This window comes from Cavia porcellus, unplaced genomic scaffold, assembly GCF_034190915.1.
Source record: "Cavia porcellus strain 051 isolate PalLab524CR breed Dunkin Hartley unplaced genomic scaffold, mCavPor4.1 scaffold_9, whole genome shotgun sequence".
In the NCBI taxonomy this organism is placed as follows: domain Eukaryota; kingdom Metazoa; phylum Chordata; class Mammalia; order Rodentia; family Caviidae; genus Cavia; species Cavia porcellus.
This window is the reverse complement of record NW_026947492.1, coordinates 14,827,145-14,853,587: the sequence shown is the minus strand read 5'-3', so window position 1 is coordinate 14,853,587 and position 26,443 is coordinate 14,827,145. Positions and strand designations below refer to the sequence as shown.

The 26,443-nt window shown below is 41.7% G+C and overlaps 1 protein-coding gene across 1 annotated transcript in view; it reads left to right on the top strand.

Annotated features, from left to right (window-relative positions):
• Positions 1-26,443, top strand: part of Clmp (CXADR like membrane protein) — a 99,512-nt gene that overhangs the window by 69,567 nt on the left and 3,502 nt on the right. Inside the window, exons 3-7 of the mRNA XM_013155606.3 lie at positions 10,364-10,521; positions 23,218-23,419; positions 24,402-24,569; positions 25,121-25,243; positions 25,678-25,819. Coding sequence (XP_013011060.1) covers positions 10,364-10,521; positions 23,218-23,419; positions 24,402-24,569; positions 25,121-25,243; positions 25,678-25,819 — 793 coding nt within the window. The remainder of the gene's footprint in view (positions 1-10,363; positions 10,522-23,217; positions 23,420-24,401; positions 24,570-25,120; positions 25,244-25,677; positions 25,820-26,443) is intronic.

The following is a 26,443-nucleotide window of genomic DNA, read 5'->3' as shown; positions in this document are numbered from 1 at the left end:
TGAGGATATACAAGGGTGTAGGAAGCAAAATTGCAGCGCTGGATTTCGTGTTGCCACCTTGATGTGAGAAGCCGATGTCTGCTTAGCCCATCATCTGCAAAGCATCACTAAGTAGCCTGCAGATCAAGGTCTAGATTTCAACTGTGTCAACTTTCTGTGGAAAGAAAGGGGCTCTGAGTTTCCTTGTGAACCTCAAGCCAGGTCTGTTCACATGTGGAAGATTGAACACAGGTCAGCATGTTAGAGCTGAAGGTTACAGACCTGTGTTCGATCTTTCACACTGAAAAAAAAAGTCCTTAAGGACTTATCTAATACTCCAGTTATTTTCAAGACATTTCAAAAGAGTTTGTTAAGTGAACGATATGATCCATCTGGTTAACTGTTCATGAGCACATTAGTAAGAATATATTCTAAACATTCCTCCCAAATGATGATAGGATAGTAATTTTGGCCTCTTGGATTCTTTAATATTGGACACAAATACCATACAGGGAACTAATGCCTCATGTTCTACCTGATGGAATCTTTGAAGATAAATTTGATTTTTATCTCCTGAGATCAAGATGGCACAGCCTTTGTACAAATTACTCCATGTACTGCCAGAGTGACACAACAGATTATAGTTTATATCTTTTTTTAGCATAGAACTCAGCTGTATGCATTAACAAGCTCTAATCTTAGCAAACTATTTAGCACCTCCAAGTTTTAACTTTTACTCTAAAATGAGTCAAAAACTGCTTCATAAGGTTGTTTTGATTAAATGAAATTACATATATATTTATCTCTTTAAAGTCATAAAATGGACTCATAAACCAAATTAGAGTCCTATAACAACAATAACAAAATCAGTCATAGTACTCATCCTCTACAGAGTAGTGTTATTTGCACTGTTATACAACTAGAAAGGAAAGTATTGAAATTGTACCGTCATATTTATCATGTAGGTGATTTCCTTATAAATAGAAACGCAGTTCCCTTGATTCCTTTTGTTTGTTTTATGCCTCCTCGGTCCTTCCCTAAAAAGTGACAGGATTAAGTTTAAACCAGTCACTCTCTCTCTATTACTAACGTTTATATAAAGGCAGAGAAGAAAAGATATATATAAAAACTGAATATCCAGGCTTTCATGTATCAGTGAATTTCAAATAGCTGCATACTCTCGATTCTTTGTTATGGATCCCTGACAATTGACTATTGCTTTTGCAGTTATACTATTTTTAATTTTCATCTTCTGTTAAATCTCTGCTGAAGGTAATAAAAGATTTAGATTTAGAAAGTGCCTTAGCATTTGGAATGAGACAGATGCTATAAATAGATGTCAATGAAATAGGTTAGGGTGAGATCTAATTCTGAGTCTCAGAATCAAAGACAGGTATCCTGTCTGATCTGTGTACTGGCATAGGCATTGTGCAGGGGTCTCTGGAGAGGGCCATGTATGTGCATGTTCCCACATATGTGTACATGAGTGCATACTTGGAACATGCATGAGCGTATTACTGAGGACATAATTCCCAGGGCTGCTGTATTTCTGAGTAGCCCGGTCTTTGTGAACTGTGTCCATTTTCTTCTTTTTCTGACAATTATTACTGGAGAAATCAGAATAAAATCTTATTCTCAAATAGTCAACCTCTGTGCTATGGGTCACTGGCGCTGAGGACGTGATTCTGTCACCCTTGTCCTTTCCACGACTTGTCAGGACAAGCGGTCCAAAGCGATGTTCCAATCTGCCTGCACCGAGGTCAGCTTGGCACCTGGTGACCAGGTGTAGCCTGTAAAATGCCATCACAATTCACTGCTAAAATTTCAACCTGTTCTTCCAGGTCCAGAGTAAATACTTCCTTTTCTATGAATTCATCCTACTGTTGTAATCTTTCTCTTATGATATCGTACAGTACATAACACACAGTGCTTTGGACTGAGATTGATAAGCCCCTGTTCTGTCTCATTAGACTGAGGTCTCTTCACACACCCAAGGCAACGTCGTTCTTCTCTATAACCCTAGCAGTGCCTAGTATGGTAACAGGAGCGCCACTCATGTTTGATAAACAGATGTAGACTCCTAGTTACTCCCCTCTGCATGCAGCCACGTTGCTGACATTCCTGGTAGTTTGCGGCACTTAGAAACAGAAGCGTTAGGAATACGGTGTTAGTTTAAGGAAATGTTGAAGAAATTAGCATCCCTGAACATTCTATAATATACAGTAGTAATACATCGCATGCCACCAGCATTGTTGATTTTGGAACAATGTTGCTGTGACTTGTGATTCTGAGTGATAACAAGAGAATGTGAACAATCTGATGTACAGACGAGTTTTCATAGGAGACTTGAGGCCAGGACAGTGACCTAGATGACGTGTGTGCCCTAGCTCAGATTCCAGATCAGGCACAGCCAGGGCACCCCAGGATTCTGTAGGTCAGGCTAGTTACTGGCTAACATAAATAATATGCTTCCAGACTGAAAGGACTCTGAGAGCTCTTTCACTGACTCCTTCGCCTCTCCTAGCTATCTGGGGAAGTTTTTATCTCTTCCCTTCAACTCTTATTCCACAGCTGCCTAAAATCTGTGCTTCACAGCATCAGAGCAATCCACTTTTCATTAATAAAGTCTGAAAACACAGTCTTAAACAAAGAAAAAATCTATTTCAGTTGAAAAAGATAACATGATGGTCTTAAATTATTGAACGTTATTAAAATAGTGTGTTTTTTATTTCCTGGACAAATTTCTCTCAAATTCCCGATATTTTCTAACATTGTCATTTTTTCCATGGGCCCATGAAAATTAACTGCATAAAGTTAGAAAATAGCACATAACACTAAGTGGCAACAATATGCTTATCAAGTTTAAACCCCAAATAATCTGTAATTGTCCTTTGCAATCCTTCCTAGAATAGTGAGGCATTTGCTAATCTTCCCTAAGTAAACTCTGCCCTCTTGTGGATTAAAACATCTGTAGGTGGGCAAAGAATGCTTTGGTTGCATGGGTCACTTGGTCCTTTCAGTTCTCTTAGAGACTCTCCCAGCAATAAAACTAGACTCTGTTTAAATTGTGTAAGAGCATTGGTGGTAACAAAATACACCCGCATACATTAGTATACAGGTGTATTTCACATTTTACATTAGATTCAGGCCATGCAGTGCCTGGAATACACTAAGAATTCAATAAATAAATGTTTCATAGTATGAATATTTTCAACTTCCATGTGTAAGAATTCCTGTCACACTCCCGAAATAGCCCTGAATTAAGGACTCCAGGAATGGAAAACTCACTAGATAATATGGTCCATGCTCCTGTCAGACAGGATTGTACACAGATCATCAACACAGCAAGTCCAAGCTGGAGATACAGCTCAGAGGTACAGCACTTGGCCAGCAGGTTCAATCCCAGACCTAGAAAAAAATAATAAAGTATCCAAATAGCTTTAACCTTTGATAAGAGAATCATATAGTTCCAGAATTAGAGAAAGATATTAGAGATCTCCCAGCCTATCATTTTATGATCGAATCTATTGTACCATTTTATGATTCTTTTTTTTTGGGGGGGGGGGTACCAGGGATTGAACCCAGGACCTTGTGCTTGCCAAGCAGGCATCTATGCCACTGAGCTAAATCTCTGGCCCTTTTATGCCATTTTGATTTAAATCTACCCTTGGGAACAACACTCAGTAAGCTTATTACTTGTTTCACGGCCTTTCAAATGTTGGGAGGCATTTGAACACACTGCATTTGGATCTTCTGTGCTCCTAAATTTTTCACTTATAATTGTGTCAACTGTTTTTCACATGATGTGTTTTTCAGATTTCATCGTTTCCTGGTCACATTCCTCTAAATACCAACTTTTCATCAATGTCCCTCCCAGTTTTAGCATCCAGAAGTAAACATAGATGCTCTTGGTATGCTAGCTTGGCTTGGATAAAGTATAATGGAGCTGTTACTCTCCACGGCTGTAACATCAGACTTCTGTGAGTGCAGCCCCAGACGTTCAGGAACCACATCAACTGTAGTTCAAGAATTAAAACTGATGTTTGGCCGTGTCTCTCCAGTGCCTCCCATTAGCTATGTGCCCTTAGTTGTGTGGCCTCGGCGTTCTCTTCTTTAAAACAGAGCTAAGCAACAAAGCATGTGGTCCATGCCCACAGTTCCAGCCACTCTCAGCTTTGAGGCTAGCCCGGGTAACTTAACAAGACCCTGTCTTAAAATAAAAGTTAAATTTAAAAGCTAAGGGTATAGCTTAGCGGTAGAGGAGTCTGGGGTGGGTCCCTAATTCTGAAGATAAAAGGAAAGTAACAGCTGATACCATTAGTCACGGTGTAGTCATGCCCTCCCAAGAGACAATGCATTTGAATGAACTGCTACTTGTTAAATTACTCAGGTATTATCATCAGCTTGCCAAGGGCTGGAGGGAGGAAAAGACTATCACCATCATTATATTCCTGGCACCATCCATACCTGGAGGAGCTTAGTGTAATTTTTCAGTGCAAATAAACAATGCAAAGCACACATTACAGCAGTTTGTCACGGAGGGAAAAGGAGGTGAGCAAACCATTTTTATTTAATCTGTTTTTAATCTGAAAATTTAGGGCTGGGAGTTGAGCACAGCCTGAGAAACTTAGCAACCTGGTGAGACAAGAGCTGGGGAAATAACTCAGTGCAGAGCACCTAGATTAAACTCCCAGTACCAAGGCATGTGTGTAGAGCGTGGGTCTATCAGCTATCGTTTAGCAGCTCATAGTGGACATCATGGATTTTCTTTTCTGAAGACTCAGAAAGCTGCTGGCTGGGGATTTAGTGCAGCACTTCAAGCGCTTGCTTGGTAAGTGCGAGGTTATGAGTTCAATTCTCCCCAAAATAGTTGGGGGGAGATATTCTGGGGTTGGGCTGAATGTGGGGGTAGGAAAGCAAAGTATACCATACAGAACAGGAACTGTACTAGTCCAAAGTGAGAGAGCTTGAGGCAGGCCGACAGGAGGGCACAGGTGGCTCCGCTTGCTCCGAGAGCTCACTGCACCTGGAATGCTATCTTTCTGCAGACTTTGTGACAAAAGCATGTCTATTTTCCTGCCCATCCCACTTACCCAGTGGTGTCTTCTGAAATTGCTGGTGTCAGAAGTGATCTTCCATAGCGCTGCTGATTTCCTTAGACACTCTGATGATGTGGTTGCGGAGAGGAGCATCTTTAATTTTAGGAGATGCTTGATGAGACATTCACAGGTACAAAGCCTTGCCACCTGCAACCTACTTTCAACTGACACAGCAAGAAATAGGAAGAGATAAAGCAAATGTGGCTACACACTAGTAGCTGTCAAACTGCTCCCAGATAGCTCCCAATCATCATCTGCCTCCCCGATGTGTTTTCGTTTTCCTCATTTTTAAAAACACAGACAGTACAATTATTAACAAATTGTCATTTGTGAAGTGTGTACTATTGCAATGGCAAACAGAAACATGGAAGTGACACCCAGGATTTGGAGGCAGATTTATTTACCTCGATGGGCACTGATTGGGATTATTCCCAAAATATCAGGTCCCAATCTCTGAGGCCCAGGCCTCGTACAGGATAAGCAGGCAGGAAGTACAGAGGCAGAATGGCTGTCCACTGGGTATTGGTTTACATAGCGAGCATCATAGTGACCAGCTGTGCATCACAGGGTCCCTCCTCAAAGCTTCCCGAGGTCATAGGTGGGATCAAAGGTGTGTTATCACTAGATTAGTCCACGGACTGGCTTGGCATAGATGAAGGGTGCCCCACCGTAGGTGCAAGTGCTACCCGCCCTAAAGGTAGATAGTTTGCATAAGATAAAAGGGACAGAAAGAGGGTCACTGCTTGTCCTCACTTGCTGCTTGCTGCTTACTCTCTTTAGCCTGCCTTCCTGCTCTGCAGGGCCCCTCTGCCAGGCCATCTTGCTGTGGAGCCAGCTAAGTATGAACTGAAACCTCTACAAACTGTGAGCTACAAGAAACATTTCCTTCTTTAACAGTGAGTGTTGGGTATTTCATCTCAGCAACGAGAAAAGTAACTAAGACAGCAAATGAGAGAGGAAGAGGTTTTTTTTTTTTTTTTAATGTAGTATCCTAGTTTTGTTTTTTTTTTTTTTTTTTTTTTTTTTTGTCTTTTTCCTTTTTATCGGTACCAGGGATCGAACTCATGACTGCCTGCTTGCAAGGCAGGCACTTATGCCGCTGAGCTAAAACCCCAGCCCCTAAGTATCCTAGTTTTTGTTAAAAGCATAACTATCCTATCTTTTTAAAGGGGACTCAAAGGTTCAAAATGATTATTATGATTGAACAAAATTCTATTTAAAGAAAGAGCCAATCTTAACTGTAGACAACAATCATCTCAGAAACACTAGCAGGGAGGAGCCAATGTATACAGAGACTCCTATGCATCGTCACTGTTCTAGGGACTTTACCTCAGTGTCTTGTTAAATGCCCATTTTGCAGGTTAGAACACAGAGGCTCAGAGAGGGTGATTCAACCCCTCCTTAGGAAGAGCCTGAGTTGTGTGCAAAAGTTCCACTTGAAGGAAGCCTACAGCTTCCATAGAGGCATTTTACCACTGCCACCATGTGACACCTCCTCTCACAGGCAAATGATGCAGCAAGATCCTGGAGGCTCAACTAGACATGATAGCACATGCCTGCAATCCCAGCACGCTGGGAGCGGGAGCAAAGACAGGACAGTAAATTCTAGCCTAGCCTGAGCCATTCAGTGATTTCGCATAACACTGTCTCAAAAGAATAAAAGAAAAGAAGGGAAGGGGAGGGGAGAGGGGGAGGGGAGAGGGGAGGGGAGAGGGGAGGGGAGAGGAGAGGAGAGGAGAGAAGAGGAGAGGAGAAATGGAAAAGATTATTTCCTTATGGGCAATTCTGCCACTAGCAACCGTTGTGACTTGACATTTCAATTTTCTGGCCTATAATTTCCTTGTTCATTAAACTGATGATCCCTAAGTTTTGTTTTTTTAAACAAAGATGAATTCTAAGCTGGCTACAGGGTAGCTGGACTTCTCCTCCCTCTTATACATGAAGACACGTGCTGAGCTGTGCCCAGGGCTTGGAATTAAACAGAGCCCAGGGCCTGGTCTGCCTAGGTGAACAGCAGTATAGATTTTTTTAAAAAAGAAAAAAGACTACAGTAGGACCTAGACCTCTGCAGATCCTGCTGGCCTCTTGCAGTCTGGCAAGCTGAGGCTCAGCGAGAGAAGTCTGTAGTTCCATGAGCTTTGGTGGAGGTTCCTGCCTTGGTGAAGCCATTTATACTCCCGTAGGGCTCCTCCCTACACTGCCGCGTTTAATTCTGGAGATCATATAAATAGAATTTGGCCTTCAGTCAAGGCAGACGAGTCTGAGCCTTTGGTTCCCTCTAGCGGCAAAGCTCAGCAAGTTTCACAGCAGATTCTGAGCTCTGCATAGTGAACGCCTACTGCGTGCGCTGATGGATGCTGGGGTGTCTGGCATTGGCTGGAGGATCAGCTCTGTGGTTTCACTGAGCACTGTTGTGCCCATAGGGCTGGAAGCCAGAGTTCCTTACAAGCGCAGCTTAGTACAATGAAATCTGGTAAATTTCTATAGCTCACTGTTTTATGGGAATTGAAGAAGAATGGATTATTTCTGTTCCAAGTGAAATATCAGGATCCTAGGCTGGCTCTTTTACTCCTGTACCCTTAGTTTGCTTGTTAGCAAAACAGCTTCCAACTATGTGGGCTAAACTCAAATCAATTAAACAAATACTTGTTGAAAAACTACAGTATATTTAAACCCACTGGATAAAACAAAAAAAAATCAGATTAATAAATAGGAAATTGTTGTCAAATATGAAATAAAACAGAATCTAAAGTATTATTTTAGGGGGCCGGAGTGTGGGGGAGGGTTGAGACAGGGTCTCACCATACGGTCCAGACTGGCCTTGAATTTGAAGCAGTCATCCTGCCTCAGCCTCCTGCATGCTGGAATTACAGGCATGTGCTGCCACACTCGGCTAAAGCATTTAAATTATCAATTGTGCCACATATGTTAGACCAGATATGAGGCCATCATCTGAATTCCTCTCGTGGTTTTGTATTTATTCTAACAGGACTCAATGTTTGAGATCTGCATGACAAATGACACAAAACAGAAGTTAGGATCATTATTGCTAACCTGAGTGCACTGCAAACTGAGGAGAGAGTAAATATTATTGTAGGCAGCCCATGAATTGTAGTGAAAGGTAAAGGCAGACTATGTGACTAACTCTCTTAGTAACTTTCTCATGATTGGGACAAAATACCCAGCACTCACAAGGTAAAGGGGGAAAGGTTTATTTGGCTCACAGTTTGTAGAGGTTTCAGTCTATGGTTTCTGGCTCCAAGCTGGGGGCAAGGCAGAGGGACATGGAAGAGGTGGCTTGCTTATGGCATGACCAGCAGGAGGCAGCAAGCTGGCTTCCCTCTTTCTCTTTATATTCCGTCCAAGCTGTATGTCTTTTGGTTGGTGCTATCCACACCCAGAACCACAATCAGTGGACTAACGCAGTTATATCTATAATCCAGTGTCACACACCTCTGATCCAGCCACCCTCTGAGAGCCCCACCTATGACATACAAGGCTTTGGGGAGACCTCTAGATATAAGCCATGACATATGCATTACAAAGTAAGTAACAAAATTTGGGCAGCATAGTTGCCTACAACTTCAAAATGGCCAATGGCTGATGGGTAGTATCTATAGTACCAAAATCCTATATGCCCCTCTCTGGGAATTTGACCTGCAGGTCAGGGAAAAACTTCAACTGAAGAAGAAATTATCCCTTAGGTGTCAAATTGTTAAGTAATCCAATGCCTTATCATATCAACTCATTAGTCTTCAGTACTGTATATTTAGTAATCAATAATGCTAAATATTAAGAGAGATTAACAGGAAAATAGAGAGAAGGTGGGCTTAGAGCCTATCTTACTTCAGGCTGCTATAACCAAGTACCACAGACGTGAATTTATTTTTTTGTAGTTCGGGGACTATAAATCTAAGGTCAAGGTCCTAGAGGGCTAGGATACACCTCAGAGGTACAGCACTTGCCTAGCATGCACAAACAGCCCTGGGTCTGATCTCCAGCACTAAAGAAAACAAAATAAACAACAAAAATCAAGATGCTGGTCAATTCAATGTCTGATGAGGGTTTCTTCCTTCATAGACAGCCATCCTGTCTCTGTGTCACCCCAGAAGAAGGGCCTATGGAGTTCTCTGGGGTCTCTTTTATAAGGTGTTGATCTCACTCATGACATTTTCACCTTCATGGCCTAATCCCTTCCCAAAGGTGCCTTCTTCAAATACAGTATTGAGGGTTGGGTCTCACACATAAATCTGAGGAGGGATGTGACCATTCTGTAATAGGGTCTGGAGCTGCTTTTCCTATTGATGGAAAAAGATGAAAACCAGAGGTGAGGGAAGCCTTAAGTGGTACGAAGTTCCTATGGGTCTCTCCAAATGGGGTAGCTCGAATTTTGTTTTGGACAGGAAGATTCGTTTCATATTTTGAAACCACTTTACCTGAATCTAGACAGAAAAGAAACAGCAGTTCCAGTGTCCTGAACGGAAACAGGAGCGCCCTGTAAGAGCCCCCTTTCCCCCAGAGCATCCTTCCACATAGAGAGGTCTGGAAGCTTAGCCTGTCTTCAGGAGAGCTCTGAGGAGCAAGCTGGAAACACAGCCTCACACGGAGGCTGGTTTTAAGGAGAATGCCAACTTCTGTCTTCCCCTGTCCCACACACAGTATTCCTGCAGGGCAAACAAGAAAACTTCAGGGATTGACAGACTAGCTGAGGCACAACTGATAGAATAGGATGGTTTCCAAGAGCTGTACAACACAAGGTAAATGAAAATGAAGAAATGGATAGGGTGTTGCATCTTCCTGTAACGTAACTGTAGGAACTGTATGGGTTTCTGCACTACAGGGGGGACACTGCTGTCGGGGTTCAGTTATTCCTGGGTATCACAATGGACTTAAATCCAAACTCCTAGAGACCACCCATTTAAATAAAATCACTGTTCTCCCTACTTTCCTAAAGAGTGGGAATGCAACTGCCAACCTACAAGTCGAGCAGGTTTGAAAACAATCTCAAGTTTTGAATCATTTCTTTATCTTCCTAGATCCAGTAAGTCGCTGTGTTCTGTGGTTTGGACCTCTATGTTACTTCTCCAATTTGTCCTTTTCTCAAAGAACAGGAGTTGCTAGAGCATGGTTCCCTTAAGCATCATGATCTTTCTGGAACCCTCTGCTAGAAGAGAGAAGATCAAAGGATGTCCACAGGAACACCCTGTATTTATTTGTTGTGATCATTTTTCATATGCATTGCCACTCCGTTTCTGCACTGCTCATCCTAAATTTTTCTCTTCCAGTTTCCTACTGTGTTGGAACCCTGGGAACTCACACTGAGATCAAGCGAGTGGCAGAGGAAAAGGTCACTTTGCCCTGTCACCATCAACTGGGGCTCCCTGAAACAGACACCCTGGATATCGAATGGCTGCTCACTGATAATGAAGGGGGACAAAAAGAGGTAAGTATACATGTGGGCAGAGTCCCCCCTCTCCCTGTCCTGCATTTACATTCCTCAGTCTCCCAGTCTTTGGCATTGGATTTGAGAGAGCTGCAACTGTTTTCATCTGGCTTATGCTTGAAAGATTTTAGCTTTAAATACAGAACTACTGGGTATTTGGGTTGCTGGGACAATATATTATGTTTTTTGGGTAAGCCAGAGCAACCAGAAAGCTATTTGGCACTGGCCTGGGAAGTGAATCTGGTTTATTAGCATCTTTGGAGTAAGATACAGCATTTTGACTCTCTAATCTCATGGTCAAGACCTGAAGCCTGGAATTCTAGGAGGCCAGCTCTTCCTCATCTTACACCATCACCATTCAGTAGGTCTCAGTTTGCACAAAGTTATGACTTTCAGGCTGTAAGATTATATAATATAAACCAGGCATAGAGACACACACTTAAAAATCCAACTACCATATATATATGATTCAGAAGTAGAGTACACAAATGAAAATGTGGTACACAAACATCACTGGCCAGCAAGGGAACCGATAGTGGTTTTGGAGCTGGAAAATAAAGGAGCTCAGTGCTCAGGTCAGGTAAACCCAAGAAGGGCCACTGGTTTCATGTGCTTCTGGCTGTGCTTCCCAAGGACACAGTGGCCTGCCTGTCCCCAGGGAAAGACAGCTAACTACCGTTATCATCCTTGCTGCCTTGTCTGCCTGCAGCCATGACAGCTTTCCCCAGTCAGATACGACAGGACACTTCTTTTCCTCACTGACATTCTGTTGCTGTTGATCAAAAGCTTGCCTTTTTGTTTAAAATTTGTGATTAAAAAAAACAAACCTGTAGCTTAAGGAAGCTTTTAAGTTTTCCTTCCTTTTACCAGAGCTTTACTTCTCTTCCAGCTAAAAGAATAAAAGGTTGCCCTCTCCTCGTCTCTGCTCCACCATTCATAAGATGGTTTATGGTTTATGGGAGAAGCTAAAGTTTTCACTAAAAATACATTTCAAGCTCACTGTTGGGATTTAACTGCTTAAGTAGCTGTCTACACTACCCTAATACTTTGATTTGGGGTTAAAATCGAAACTATGGTTATAAGCCTCCACTTGTCCTTGGTGGAGTCAGAGTTGCATCCGGATCTTTCTCCTCCACTGTGAGACCCAGTGCAGTGGTCCCTGCCCCTGTCACCACTGCCTCCCTCTGAATGATCTGCCTCATTCTTTAACACGTATCACTGAATAATTTTCTCTTTAACAGTGCCACAGATCTCATTTTAATCCAAGTGTTTGTATTTGAACTGAATGAAAAATAAATTCCTTGGCTTTTTTAGCCAAGTGAATGCAAAAGCAAGCAAGTTTATGTTGATTTAAAAAATCCTGATTCTATTAGGTGTTGTACACATACCTGTAATCCCAGCACTGGAGGCTGAGGCAGGAAGATCATTACAAGTACAAGGCCAGCCTGGGCTCTATAATGAGTTTAAAACCAACCTGAACTCATAGTGAGACCCTGTATCCAAACAAACAAACAAACAAACAACAAAAACAAAAAAACCCAAGTCCTTATTCCCCACTTATCATCAATTGATAATCTAAGATAAAAATGACCATTTATCCAATCTTTGGATTGCACAAATTTACTTAGCACTTACTGTATGCCATGCTAGGTACCAGGATACAATAAAGAAGCAGTTATAGTCCCTGCCTTTTAGGAGTTTATGATGAAAAGATATTCAATAGCTCAGAAGAAAGGGAGGAAGGCATACCAGCTATATGCCAGGTACAATTCTGTTTAGCACATATTATCTTGTTTTACTTAATCCTCATGACTAGGATTATTAGGCATATCTTACAAATTTGGAACTGAACTATGTACACATGCACAAGTGCTCACACCTACCCTGACACACATGCAAACACACACATGTGGTGAGAGAACTGAATAAGATCATGTTTTTACATGGATGAGCATAGTATGGCACCATTATCAGATGACGGGTCCTGAGGAAATTCTTTCCAGGTGTTTGATGTCCTGAACAAAGAATTGGAGAAGATACACAGAAAAGGTAGCAAGGCCAGGTGTGAGGGTGCATACCTGTAATCACTTGGGATTACACACTTGGGAGTCTGAGGCAGAAGGATTGCTGCGAGTCCAAGGCCAGCCTGAACTGCATAGTTAAACCTTGTCTCAAAAAGACCAAAAAAAGAAGAAAAAGAAAAAGAAAAGAGAGAAGGGAAGGGAAAGGAAGGAAAGAGGAAAGGTAGCAGATGTACCTTTATCAAGGTGGGAAAGAAGTATGCTCTGCACAGTGTGAGCAGGCTGGCACACAGACTCACAGCGCCCCTAGGATAAAGGAAAGGGATCTTTTGTATCCAAAATTCATGGATTGGATCCCCCTCCTGCATGTAATGCAGCAGGACAGTTGTCCTATCAAAAACTCACATGGGCTGGTGCCGGACTTAAACAGCCCTATGGAAAGACTCACTTTGCTTCCTGCCAGATGCAAATGGAGACCTGAAAATAGTATTTTCTGACTGGTTCCACATACAGTGCTCAGCAGCTAGAGTCGTCCAGGAACTTGTGTTCCATGCATGTCCCCTGGGTTTGACGCTTTCTACCCAGCTATTTGATGGGGTTGCCCCAGCCCTAATCTCCTACTTCAATACACTTGGGAGATGCCCAGCGGCAGCAACAAGCCATAGTTCCCAGTGGGTGTGTCACATGATTATGACTCTTGCTAAGATAGTGTTCATTAAATACATGCCGACCACTAATATTTTCAATTAAAATTACTAGGAGGTAACTCCATTATAAGTGGATGGGCATTTGTAGGATGCTATTGCTTAACTGTCATATTTGCCACTGAGTTCTAAAATTATCTCTTGTAGCATTTTTTTGTTGTTGTTTTTAGTGGCACTAGGGATTGAACCCAAGACCCTATGTGTGCCAAGCCCTGTACCACTGAGCGCCACAGTGCCATGCCCTGAAATTGGTTTTTCAGTTTTTGGTTTTATTTTTTTAAGACAGGCTCTCACTATTCCAAACTGGCCTTGAGTTTACTATGTAGCCGAGGCTAAACTTAAACTCACGGCAGTCCGCCTGCCTCAGGCTTCTAAGTGGCAGGATCATAGGTATGTACCACCAAGTCCAGCATGAAATGGGCTTTTTATACATGCACGCCTTCCACTGCCTTCTTTGCTGCAGGAGTATGCAGAGTGGAATTCCAATCAATATTTATTAACTTGAGTTCATTGATTTTTAATTTATTTATTTTTTGTATTTTTCATTTTATGGTTGCATTTTAGATATACATGACCACCTCATCATAGAGAATGTGCACCTGCACTGACGTTCCTTGCAGCTTTTCCCATTACAGCCCCTCTTCCTCTCTTTACTTACAAAAGCTTCATTTCCATGTTTCCTTCATTTTTCTTTTCCCTTCTTTCCTTTCCTCCTTCCCACCCCCTTGTTCCCCTTCTCATTTGGACATTTTCTTCCATTTTGCAGTATCTATTATACATTTAGATCCTTATTTACACTTTCAGTTTCTCACACCAGAGAAATAATGCAGTATGCAAAAACATGTGGCTGATTTCTTTCACTTAAAAGTATGGTCTTAAGGTGCATCCATTTAGCTAGATAAGTCTCAAGCTTACTCTTCTTTATGGCAGAGTAGTACTCAAATATATATATATATTTTTTTTTCTTTATCCCTTCATCAGTGGATGGGCATTTGGACTGTTTCCAAGGTTTAGCTATTATAAACTGTGCTGCAGTAAACATGGGTGTGCATATATCACTGTGGTAGGATGTTTTTAATTCTTTTGGGAAGATACCAAGAAGGGGAATAGCTAGGTCAAATGGAACTTCTAGTTAAGTTATTTGAGTAGTTGCCACAGATTTTCCTAGTGGTTGCACCAGACTACACTCCCACCAACACCAGAGGAGAGTTCCTTTCTCCCCATAGCCCCACTAGTATTGGTTACCAGTTGATTTTTTGATTAATAGCCTTTCTGGAGTGAAAAAGAATCTCAGTGTTGTTTTAATTTGCATCTCTTGAATGACCAGCGATGTTGAACATTTTTATATATTTATTTGCTATTTCTACGTCTTCATCTGAGAGGGGTCTATTCATTTCAGACTGTCACTGGTAGACAAAGTGGCAGATTCTAGACCCACGTTGATTAGTCCCAGCAGGCCAGCTGTAGATTTACAGTGGGGTGGTGGATAATCCCAGGAAGCCTGCACCTTCAGTTTCTCTGAAGTTCAAACTGGGGCTGGAGCCCAGTTTGCTCAGCCTACAGCACTGCATGCCTCCTGACAGCTCGAGCTTGGTTCCACCATTTGCAGTCTGCTGCATCCACTGCTCTGTTCCATGTGTGTGTTTCTCCATGCATCTCCAGGTTTGAGTCACTCCTCCCACCCCGTGAGCCACTTTTCTCCTTCTCTTCCTCACATTGCTATAGTCCAGCATCTGGACATCAAATCTCAGAGAAGCTTTCTCTGCTGTTCACCACTTCACCATCTTCCAGGAAGTTCTAGTTCACTGATTTTTTTTTTTCCTCTTACAAGTTGTAGTGGTACAGTACCAAGCTTTTTTCCCCTATAACAGGATCTTTGCATAATTAGCTGTGTATTGAATTATCTTCCAGATGATTCCATACTCCTCAGAGTAGAGTTACAGAGATCTCATTACCCTAATCAGGAAGATGCAGTTTAAAACGTAACAACTGTTTTTGGAATTTTCTGTTTAATATTCTTGGACAGGGGATGGAGAGAGAAGAGGATGTAAGAGGAATTAAGATGTGCCACGTACGTGTACTGACTCCCTAAGATAAACATAACTGCAAACATGTACTAATAAAAATAAAAAATTAAAAATATGTATTTTAGAGACAGTCCTTGCTGGTGAATAACTGAAATCTCAGAGAGGAAAACTAAGGATAAGGGAGAATTACTATACAAAGGAGGAGTCACCAGGAAAGAGTAACTGGAGGAACAAAGTGAGTGATCACGGAGAGCCTCCTGTAAGAAAGCACAGCTGATCTAAGTCTCGCTAGAAGAAGCTACCCTGCAGAAACAACAAAAGCATACACACAAAGCCTGGGAAGTCACAAGCAGCCGGCAAACGTGGGATATAAAATGTGGTGCTGCAGGCTGCAGGACCATAATGTAGAAGATCTCATGCCGTAGAATGCACTTAGAATTATTCTGATACTGCCATGGAGTTCTTTTTTTGTTTTTTTTTTTGTTGTTGTTGTTGTTGTTTTTTGTCTTTTTGAGACAGGGTCTCTCTATGCAGTTCAGGCTGGCCTTGAGCTCACTTTGTAGCCCAGGCTGGTCTCGAACTCTCAACGACCCTCCTGCCTCAGCCTCCCAAGCGCTGGAATTACAGGCGTGAGCCACCACACCTGGCTCACTGCCATGGAGTTCTTAAAGAATTTTAAGAATTGTGAGAGACATATTTGCATTTTGACATTGGCACATTGATTTGCTGGCCCTCAAAGAACAGGGCCTTGCTGTATAATTCAAACTGTTGGTGATCTTCCTACTTCAGCCTACCCAGTGCTGGGGTTACAGGCATGCACCACCATACCTACCTTGGCACAATGATTTAAGGGAGACTCAACTAAAAGCAAGAGTAATTTAACAATTGCATCCTACACAATAAGGGCTTAAAAAACACTTATGAGTAATTGTGACCTCAAAACAGAGATAATAAATGAGTAGTGGGAGAAGTTGTTAGGACCTTATAACTGCCAGGGTGTTAGGAATGGAGTGAGAGTGACTGAGAAAAAAAAGACAGAAACGGGCTGGAATATATGAGGTACTTAAAGTAGGCTAACCAGTGACGCAGATCCCCAGTTTAGCTTCGCATCTCAATCTGAGAAGAAATATTTTCATGCTTTTGTCGAGGATGCTTGGAGTAGGCAGGGAACATCTGGAGGTGGTAGGCAGTCTCAGGAACATTTAAATTTCAGCCTTGAAACCATGAGAACTCCTGAGCTTTCCTCCTGGTTCTAGAGACGGGAACACAGCTCCATTTCCAAAGGATGACCTCCAGCCCTCAGGTAAATCAAGAAGGCACAAGAAAGTTTCCTGTTCTGTTTATCACATTGAGAAATTAAGAGGGATGTTCTATTTCCCATGCCTAGCCTCTCACACTTTACTCTTTTCCCCTTCCTTTTGACTTCGAGCAAGAAAAACCCTCATCTTAAGCAGAGAGAGACCTGTACTCATCTATGTTCAAAGTGGTTTATAATTGTTACACAGGCTGTAGCACAGTGGAGCAACTTCCAGAAAGCTGAGCTCATCCATTTCCTCCATATAAGCCCTAACAAATTGTCCTAGATCCTTGAGGAATGTCATTAAACAAACGCCTTACCACAGCTGTAATTCATGTATTTAAATTTCTTTGCTTGTTTGCAAAAAGGATTATCTTGATGATTAGGGTTTCCCCTTACACTCTGATGCACAGTTTAGTCACAACCCCATCTTCCGAGGCAGGAGGACTGCTGCAAGTCCCAGGCTACAAAGTGAGTTCAAGGCCAGCCTGAAATGCATGGTGAAACCTTGTCTCAAAACGACAAGACAAAACAAAGCAAAACAAAACAACCATGCCTTCTCTAGAATTCAAAACAAAGTAAAGCAAAGAAGCACACAAACACCTGAGATCCAAACTGTATCCAGAAAAAAAAAAAGGACTAGGGATTTAGCTCAGTGAAGTAAGCGCCTGCCTCGCAAGCACAAGGTCATGAGTTCAATTCCCAGTACCAAAATTAAAAAAACCCTGTGCCAGTTTGCAAGGCTGAAATGAGTCCAATGTGTGTCAGAGTGTAAGTGTGATCTTTATATTACATAGCATTTAATTATATTATAAATGTATCTTACAATCGAATGATCTCTGCTTTCCAAATATGTCAGATGGTTACTTGTATGTGATCTGTATTTCTTCTTCTTTTTTGTCTTTTTCCTTTTTATTGGTACCGGGGATCGAACTCACGACCGCCTGCTTGCAAGGCAGGTGCTTATGCCGCTAAGCTAAACCTCCAGCCCCTCTTCATTAACTATTAATCCAGGATTTGGGGAAAGTGAAGAAAGCAGACAGAGTTAAGATCTTTTTTTTTTTTTTTTTTTTTTTTTGGTACTGGGGATTGAACTCACAACCTCACGCTTGCAAAGCAGGCACTTATGCCACTGAACTAAATCCCAGATTTTCTTGAATACATTAAGCTTTATGGTAAAAATTTGCCCCTTGAACTAGGACATCACCATTGTCACTGGGGAGCAGGAAAAGATTATATATATAAAGTGGGCTGTATAGGTGTTATTCAAAGAAAAATAAAAGAGGCGTTTCTGAGAAAAATGGCCATCAAAACCAAAGACACATCAGAGGACACTGTTCAGAATCAAGAAGCATCAGGTTTGAAAACGAGGTGACTCGGAGATGGGATAGCAGGAGATAACAAGAGGCCTGGTCCAGACTGCACTGAACTCGCATATTAGTGGGTGCTTCCTGAATACTATTTTCACGGTGAGAGGTACTCAGAAAAGTACAATAAATGCATTATTTTAGTCCCAAAAGATTCAGCCTTTAGTTAAAATATCAAAACAATTTACTTTAAATTTCTGCAGTCTTTTCAATAGAGGCTATAAATTATGGGGAAGGGAAAAAGCTGCATGTCTAGGGGTGAGTGGAAAAGGATTTGTTTCTGGAAATCTTGGGTTCAGTTCCAAGCTCTGAAACCCATCTTGGGGAAGGGCCTTTGCCTTTTCAAGTCTAAAAGGTTTAGAGACCAAGTTTTCTGGAGCTAAATTAGGGTCTAATGTTCCTCCTGTAATAGTTTTACAAACATGGAAATTAACTTGCATATGGCTGACAGTGGTACTCATGTTTTGTAACCATAGCAATGAAAATCATCCTTGTTCTCTGAGATACAAATGAATTTTGTCCAAAGAATACTTATCTTTTAGTCCCAATTCTCATTTGAACTAGTTATAACTAGTTTATTAGTTCTATCATTAATAAGTAAAATAAAATTTCTGGCACATATTTTCTTGTATATGACTGTCATGATTTTACATTTTTTACCTGTAAAAAATGTTTCCTTTAACAGTTAAGATATTTGGGGGCCGGGGATTTAGCTCAGCAGCATAAGTGCCTGCCTGGCAAGCTCGAGGTCCTGAGTTCAATCCCCTTACCTGCAGAGAGCTGGGCGTGGTGGCTCACGCCTATAATTCCAGCACTCAGGATTCTTTTTTCTGTATTGTTATCATTTCTAGCACAATGACAAGTACAGAGTATGTCTTTAATGCTGTTTGTTTGTTTGTTTGTTTGTGACAGGGTCTTACTATGTAGACCAGGCTAGCTTCAAACACATGATCTTGCTGCCTCAGGCCTCCAAGTGCTAGGATTATAGGAATGAACCACCACACCTGGCTTATAAATGCTTATTGAATGGAAAATCATAAAATAGTCTAGTCAGAGACAAAAGCAACAGATATATATAAAATCTGATAACTCTGAGGAGTCCCAGAACAGAGCCCCAAGATACAGAAAATACGCCCAAACCAAAGTAGTGCAGAGGCTGGGGGTGTAGGACAGTGGAGTTTGCTTAGCATGGCAAGGTCCTGGGTTCAATCACCAGTGTTCCCCTTCACTTTCAAAAAAAAAGGCTATGGATAAGACTCAGTCTCAGTCTGATGTCATATTAGAAAAAGTTTCATGAGACGTGAGCATTGATTTTGGACTTAAAAGAATGAATACAAATTTTGTAGGCAGAAGATGGAGGAAAGGAACCTCTTTGTAATTCAGAAATTGCAGTAACAAAGGCCTAGAAGCACACGGAAATCAATGCTCCTGTCAACAACAAGGAAAAGAGGTCAGACTGAATGCACCAGGTGCGTGAAGGGCCAGTCAGGAAGGAGCGTGATGGTAACACAGAGGTCATTTTAAGGACCTTTGTCTGGGTCTGGTCATCTTGCAGAGGTGTTAGGGAGCCATTAACATTTTTGAGTTAGAAAAGAGTTGTTTTATGTTAAGAAGTTTAACTTGAAAAAAAAAAAGTTTAACTTGGAAGCAGCACGTAGAATCCATTGGAGTTGACATAAGTAGATAACAGCCAGGCAACTGGAGATATGAAACTGGACTCACACTGTGCATAGTGGCACATACCTGAAGTTCCAGCAATTCAGGAGGCTGAGCCAAGAGGCCAAGGGTTCAAGGCCAGCATGAGAAACAAAGCAATGCCCTGTCCCCCCCTCCCAAAAAAAAACTGCTGGAGCTTAGACATACATTGGGGATAAAGATAGGATATGTGAATTATCACAGCAGAGGATATTTAAAATGAGAGGACAATCCCGAATACGTTTTAACTCAGTGACGGTGTTTAATATTCTCTTACTTTTTACCGTTCCCCTGTCCCTACAAGCCTTGAGCTCCTCAGACTGTGGACTCAGTGTGAGGATTTTGTTCTATTCCCCTGTGTTTTATCAGTAATGAGCACAGTACTTGCCCCAGGAGCTCAGTAAATAGCTGCTGAGGAAAGATTCAGACAAAGGAAAAAAAAAAAAAAAAAAAAAACTTTTGTTGTTGCTGGGGACGGAACTCAGGCTCTTCACACTGAGTTGGATCTCCAGGCCCTTTTGTTTTTTAAGATAGGCTCTTGCTAAGTCACTGACTTGCCCAGGCTAGGCTTGAACTTGCAGTCTTCCTATCTCTGCCTCCAAGGCATGCACTCCTGCGCCTGGCTGAGAAAACATTTTTCTTAGAAAGATGGTAAAAGTAAAATGGATTATGCTGCTGAAGAATTTTGATGTCATGGAGAAAACTGATGGAAATTTTATTAGCTAGCCTTAAATCTTTTCAGCAGAAAAGATTTGCTCGGCATCTGATGAGTGGCAGAGCATCACGTGATTGAAGAAGGGTTAAGGGTTTAGAGTGAAACACTCTGTAACAGCTGTAGCCCAGATCATGCTCCTGAGCCTCCCAGGTGCTGACCTGCCTTTTCAGTACTGCTCTCCGCATCTGGAATGCTCCGTCCAGCCTTTTTCCTTCTGCTTCCCCTTGTCTCTTACTTAGTTGCCTCGTTCAAAACCTGAAGCACACACCACCAACTTTTCTGAGACACTCCCCCAATACTGTTTCAAGTAAATCATTCCTTTTTTATTTTATTTGGGGACCGGGGATCAATCTCACAACCTAGCGCTTGCCAGGCAGGTGCTTATGTGCTGAGCTAAATCCCCATCCCCATTCCTTTCATCTATGTTTATATTTTTTCTACTGATAATTCACACCAGATTATAAATTACTTGAAGACAAGAAGAGAGACTTACTCATCTGAATGGCTTCTTCAGACCTAGCGAGAAACATTCATTCCACGTTTGCTGATGTTTAAATCAAAGGAGTTTAAGAATGTGATTGTTGAGTTGCAGGGAAAATAAAGCTGAAGTACAGGACTGAAGTCTTTGGGGACCAGGTCAGCACGGCATTTTGTGACTAAGAGGAGTGACATACTGAGAGAACCCAGGAAAGGGTAAAGAACCAGATGCTGTTGTGCAAGCAAACAAAAATTCACTAAAAGTTTAGAATTTTTTTTTTTTTTCTGCTAGGGAAATCTAAACTTTGGTCTCCAAAACTGGGAAAACAATGACGTTAGCACAGTGTATTTGTGTTTTATGGAAAAAACCTAATTTTTCCCACTAATTTATTGTTACTGAGCTGCCATAAAGCACAAAAAGGGAAACCAAACAAGGAAGCCCTCAGTTTCACACCTTTGTTTTAACCATTGACCTTTCTTTCTCTTTTTTTTTTTTTTTTTTTGTCTTTTTTGAGACGGGGCCTTGCTATGCAATTCAGGCTGGCCTTGAACTCACTTTGTAGCTCAGGCTGGTCTTGAACTCACAAAGATCCTCCCACCTCAGTCTCCCAAGTGCTGGGATTACAGGCGTGAGCCACCGCGCCCTTCCCTTCAGTCAGACTCTCAAATTTTATAAGACAAAAAAATTGATTTTTCACTTTCACTTTTTCTTTTCCATTTCTAAACTTCCTATAAGAACAGTTAAATTAATGCAAGAGCTAAAAGAGAGACAGAGATAACTGTGACCCATAAGAACACTGACTTGGTTTTTTTTTGTTGTTGTTGTTGTTTTGTCTTTTTCGTTTTTACCGGTACAGGGGATCAAACTCACGACTGCCTGCTTGCAAGGCAGGCACTTATGCCGCTGAGCTAAATCCCAAGCCCCTTGACTTCAATGTTTTTAAATTTCTGTTCAAATAAATCCTGGTTCTGCAACCCTGTCTGAAATGGGGATAAGAACTATTATGGGTTGTATCTAGATACTCACCCAAGGTCTCATGGAGTCACAGGTGGGCTGTTTTCCAGAAGTGGCTGAGTCTAGAGTATGTAATTAGTTCATGGTGCAATGTTAGGATTAAGAGCAGTGCTACTGGGATTACTACCCTAAACCCAGTAGACGGGATCCAAAACAAGGGACAGAAACAGGCTTGTCTTCCCCTTGTTGCTTTTGCTATATTCTACCTGCCATTAATTGTTCTCCTCTGCCAACCCACCCTTGGAGCTAGCTGATTATGGACTGAAACCTCTACAAATTGTGAGCTAAATAAATAAATGTTTCCCCTTTTTTTTTTTTTTTTGGTATCAGGAATCGAATTCAGAACCTCACGCTTGCCATGCAGGCATTGTGCTGCTGAGCTATATCCCCAGCCCTTTTTTGTCTTTTTGAGACAGGGTTTCACTACACAATTCACAATGGCATTGAACTTACTCTGTAGCCCAGTCTGGCTTCAAACTCAGTGATCCTTCTGCCTCAGCCTCCCAATGCTGGGATTACAGGCACACACCACTATGCCTGGCCTAAACTTTTCCTTCTTTAACTTTGCATGTTGGGTATTTTGTCTCAGCAACCAAAAAAGTAACTACTTAGGGAAAACACGAGTACTTGGAAAACTGGGGTGAGATATGAACTAGATGGCATTTAACAACACCTAGCTAGCATTAGGAGTATAGTGTACTTTAAAGAAACCACATGCGGGGCTGGGGATTTAGCTCAGCGGCATAAGCACCTGCATTGAAAGCAGGCAGTCGTGAGTTCAATCCCTGGTACTGATAAAAATGAAAAAGACAAAACAAAAAAAAAAAAAGAAACCACATGCAAATAGTAGAAAATGCAAAAAATAAAACAGGGCACAGTGATGGATGCCCATAGTTCTAACTACTCAGGAAGCTCAGATAGGATTATCACAAGTTTGAGACCACTCAGAAATTTAGCAAGGCCCTTTCTCAAAATTTTTAAAAGCAGCTGGTAAGTAGCTCAGTGGTGCTTCACACCATTAATTGTGTGAAATATTCTATGTTTAATATGTGTATAGCTGTATACTTACAAATGTTCCTCCTTCCCTTAACCTAGATAGGTGACCTTCACTAATTTGTATTCCTAACTCATAAAAAGGAGCATTTCTGAGCATCCAATGAAATAATTAGTGCTTTTTAGTTAAGTGCTACATGGTAGAAGGTATTAGTCTTGGCCAGAGAGATGTTTAAGAACAGAGGTCTCTTGGATCCTTTAAAATCAGTTCCAAGCGTGGCTACTTCGTGCTTTAGGAATCCTCCCTTTCCTCATCTTAGTAATGTCAGCAGATAAGGAAGACTGAGAGCCTCACTGTGTGACCCTGCCTTGTGCTGTCCTACAGGTGATCACTTACTCCAGCCGTCGCGTCTATAGTAACTTCTCTGAGGAGCAGAAGGGCCGAGTGGCCTTTGCGTCCAATTTCCTGGCAGGAGATGCGTCCCTGCAGATCGAACCTCTGAAGCCCAGTGATGAGGGCCGGTACACGTGCAAGGTGAAGAACTCAGGGCGCTACATGTGGAGTTACGTCATCTTAAAAGTCTTAGGTAAGGCAGGTGCCCAAGTAAACATCTCCATCCTAATGAGGTCTCTGGAAGGGACTCTCAAGTGCATCATGGTGCTATAAAACTTTGTGTTAAGTACCTGTATTATACATTTATAGGTCACCCAGTCCAGTTCCCTACAAAGAAGCACTTATGTTCTATGTATTCACCATAACGAAAAAAGCAAATATAATCATAATCTTCCATAGTAGTCTACCGCAAAATGTAAATAACTTCTAACATTTGAATGGTACCTTTACATTTTATTATATTATTATTTGTGTAGGGGTGGGGGTGCTGGGAATGGAACCAGGGCCTTGTGCGTGCTAAGGAAACACTTTATCAGTGAACTACATTCTCAGTCCCTTATATTTAAATCTCTCAAGTATAAGTCAAATTCTTTTTTTATTTTCTTTGGTACTAGTGATTGAACCTGGGTCTTCTCACTGAGCTACATCCCCAGCCCTTTTTTATTTTTTTAAATTTTGAGACAAGGTCTTGCTAAGTTGCCCAGGAAGGGCTTGAACTTGCAGTCCTCCTGCCTCAGCCTCCCAGAGTGCTACTGTTGTAATTGCATACTATACCTAGCTCCCTTGTTTTCATTTTATTTTGGTTTTGATAGCACAAACTGTCAACTTATACTTAATTGCTTCCAAGTTAATATATTTTATTAGTGTTTCAGTATTAGTAAAATCATGCTAACTTTTAAGTAACCATGTTTCTTCTTTGAGATTATTTCCACACTGAGAAGTACACTGGGAGTTTCTGGAGCAACTGCTGGAAATCAAAGTAACATCACTGCTGGCAGCTAGTGTGTAGTGTAAAGAACAGGATGGGCTGCCATTGTGGGTAAAGCATGGCTACTTGAATCCCAACTCCAAAGCCAACCATAACAAGTCGCTTGAGGAAACAGCTCCACAGACCTGTTTCTCCACTGAATCTGGTATTTGGAGCAACTCTGAATCATGTCCTTTTTCTCCCCCAGTGAGACCATCCAAGCCCAAGTGTGAGCTGGAAGGAGAGCTGACCGAAGGAAGTGATCTGACACTGCAGTGTGAGTCATCCTCTGGCACAAAGCCTATTGTGTATTACTGGCAGCGAATTCGAGAGAAAGAGGGTGAGGACGAGCATCTGCCTCCCAGGGCTACGATTGGTAAGTCATCTCCCCCCACCCCCACCCCCACCCCATTCTGTTGGGCCAATGAAGTACCAATGTATCCATGGCTTCTAAATCTACTTGGTCAGCAACTCCCTCCATGACCTTGAACGTACTGCTGAATCTGAGTTCCTGTTTTTAAAATGTCATCTGTAAACTAGGATAAAAAAAAATCTTTTTTCAAATGGCATTTAAAAGTATTAAAAAAAGACTGGATGAAATATACTACGTAACTCCTTAATATCCAGGTATCTTCTTTACTACCCCCTCAAATGTTCACAATCTTTTGTAACTTTTTGCCTTTTTTTTTTTTTTTTTTTTTTTGTACCAGGGATCAAACTCACCATCTTGTGCTTGCCAGGCAGTCGCTTATGCTGCTGAGCTAAAACCCCGGCTCTTTTGTAACTTTTGAGGATGTACTATGGTTTAAAAAAATATTTACTTGCTTTTTCACATTCTATCACCTCATTTTTATCAAACTGTACCATCTTAGGTAAACCATGCAATCAATAAACTGGTACAAGTTTACTGTCTTTATGCTTGTCTAGACTTCAACAACCCTGGCCGAGTTCTTCTGCACAACCTCACTATGTCCTCTTCTGGGCTGTATCAGTGCACAGCAGGCAATGAGGCTGGGAAAGAAAGCTGTGTGGTGCGAGTGACAGTACAGTGTAAGTGTCCACAGGGGTCTTCTGTTTCAGTATTCGGTTTTGTGTGCTGTTGTGTAGTATAAGATGTTTTAATCAAAAGCAAAAGTAAGATCAAAGCCAAAAGGATATAGTTACTACCAAAGTAAATTCAGCAGTTGCAGGGACCATTCAACAACTAACTCTTCTAATAAACGTGGGAATTAAATAGCCTCCTACAGACATGTACTTTGAGACTCGGGAATTGATTTGGTGGTAGAATACCTCAGTTTGAACCCCGCAAAACTACCAGAAAAACTTTTTTGTTGTTTTTTTGAGACAAGATCTTGCTATGCAGTTCAGGCTGGCCTTGGGCTCACTTTGTAGCCGAGGCTTATCTAAAATTTACAACAATCCTCCTGCTTGAGCCTACATTTCCTAGCTTACGTTCACCTGTGCTTCTGTTTCTGAGAAAACAGATGTACACAGCATCGGTATGGTTGCCGGAGCAGTGACAGGCATAGTGGCTGGAGCCCTGCTGATATTCCTCTTGGTGTGGCTGATAATCCGGAGGAAAGACAAAAAAAGATATGAGGAAGAAGAGAGACCTAATGAAATTCGGTAAGCCCCACGTCCCCACCCCTAATGGGCTTGCTCTCTAGAACCAGTTCCATGGCAATCAGTAAATATATATATCCTCGGTTTCCTCTGAACATGAATTCTAGTAGGTAGGAAGTTATAGCCTAGGAACGAAGATCTGGTTTACTGGGATTTTATTCTCAAACTATCCTTAACAGAAGTTGAAGATTTGATTTTATACTGGTTCTGATTCACTTCCACTTTTAAATGGCATGCAGTAAAGGATGAGTATACTTATAGACTATGAAAAGGTTTATGTATACAAACCCTAAATTAGGGCAAGTGTACTATCTCATGGTAAGACTTATCCTCCCAAAGTAAAAAGGATGGATTTCTGAGGTAACAAATCAAACAATTGCATAAACCAAGCATTAAGTCTCAAGAGGTGAACCTGGGTGTGGTGTCTCACGCCTGTAATCCCAGCATTTGGGAGGCTGAGGTGGGAGGATCCTTGCGAGTTCCAGATCGGCCAGGGCTACAAAGTGAGCTCAAGGCCAGCCTGAACTTCATAGTGAGACCTCGTCTCAAAAAAGACCAAAAAAAAAAAAAAAAGTCTCAAGAGGTGAAGAGGTGCTCAGTTCCCTAAATGTCTGCTGATGGTATATT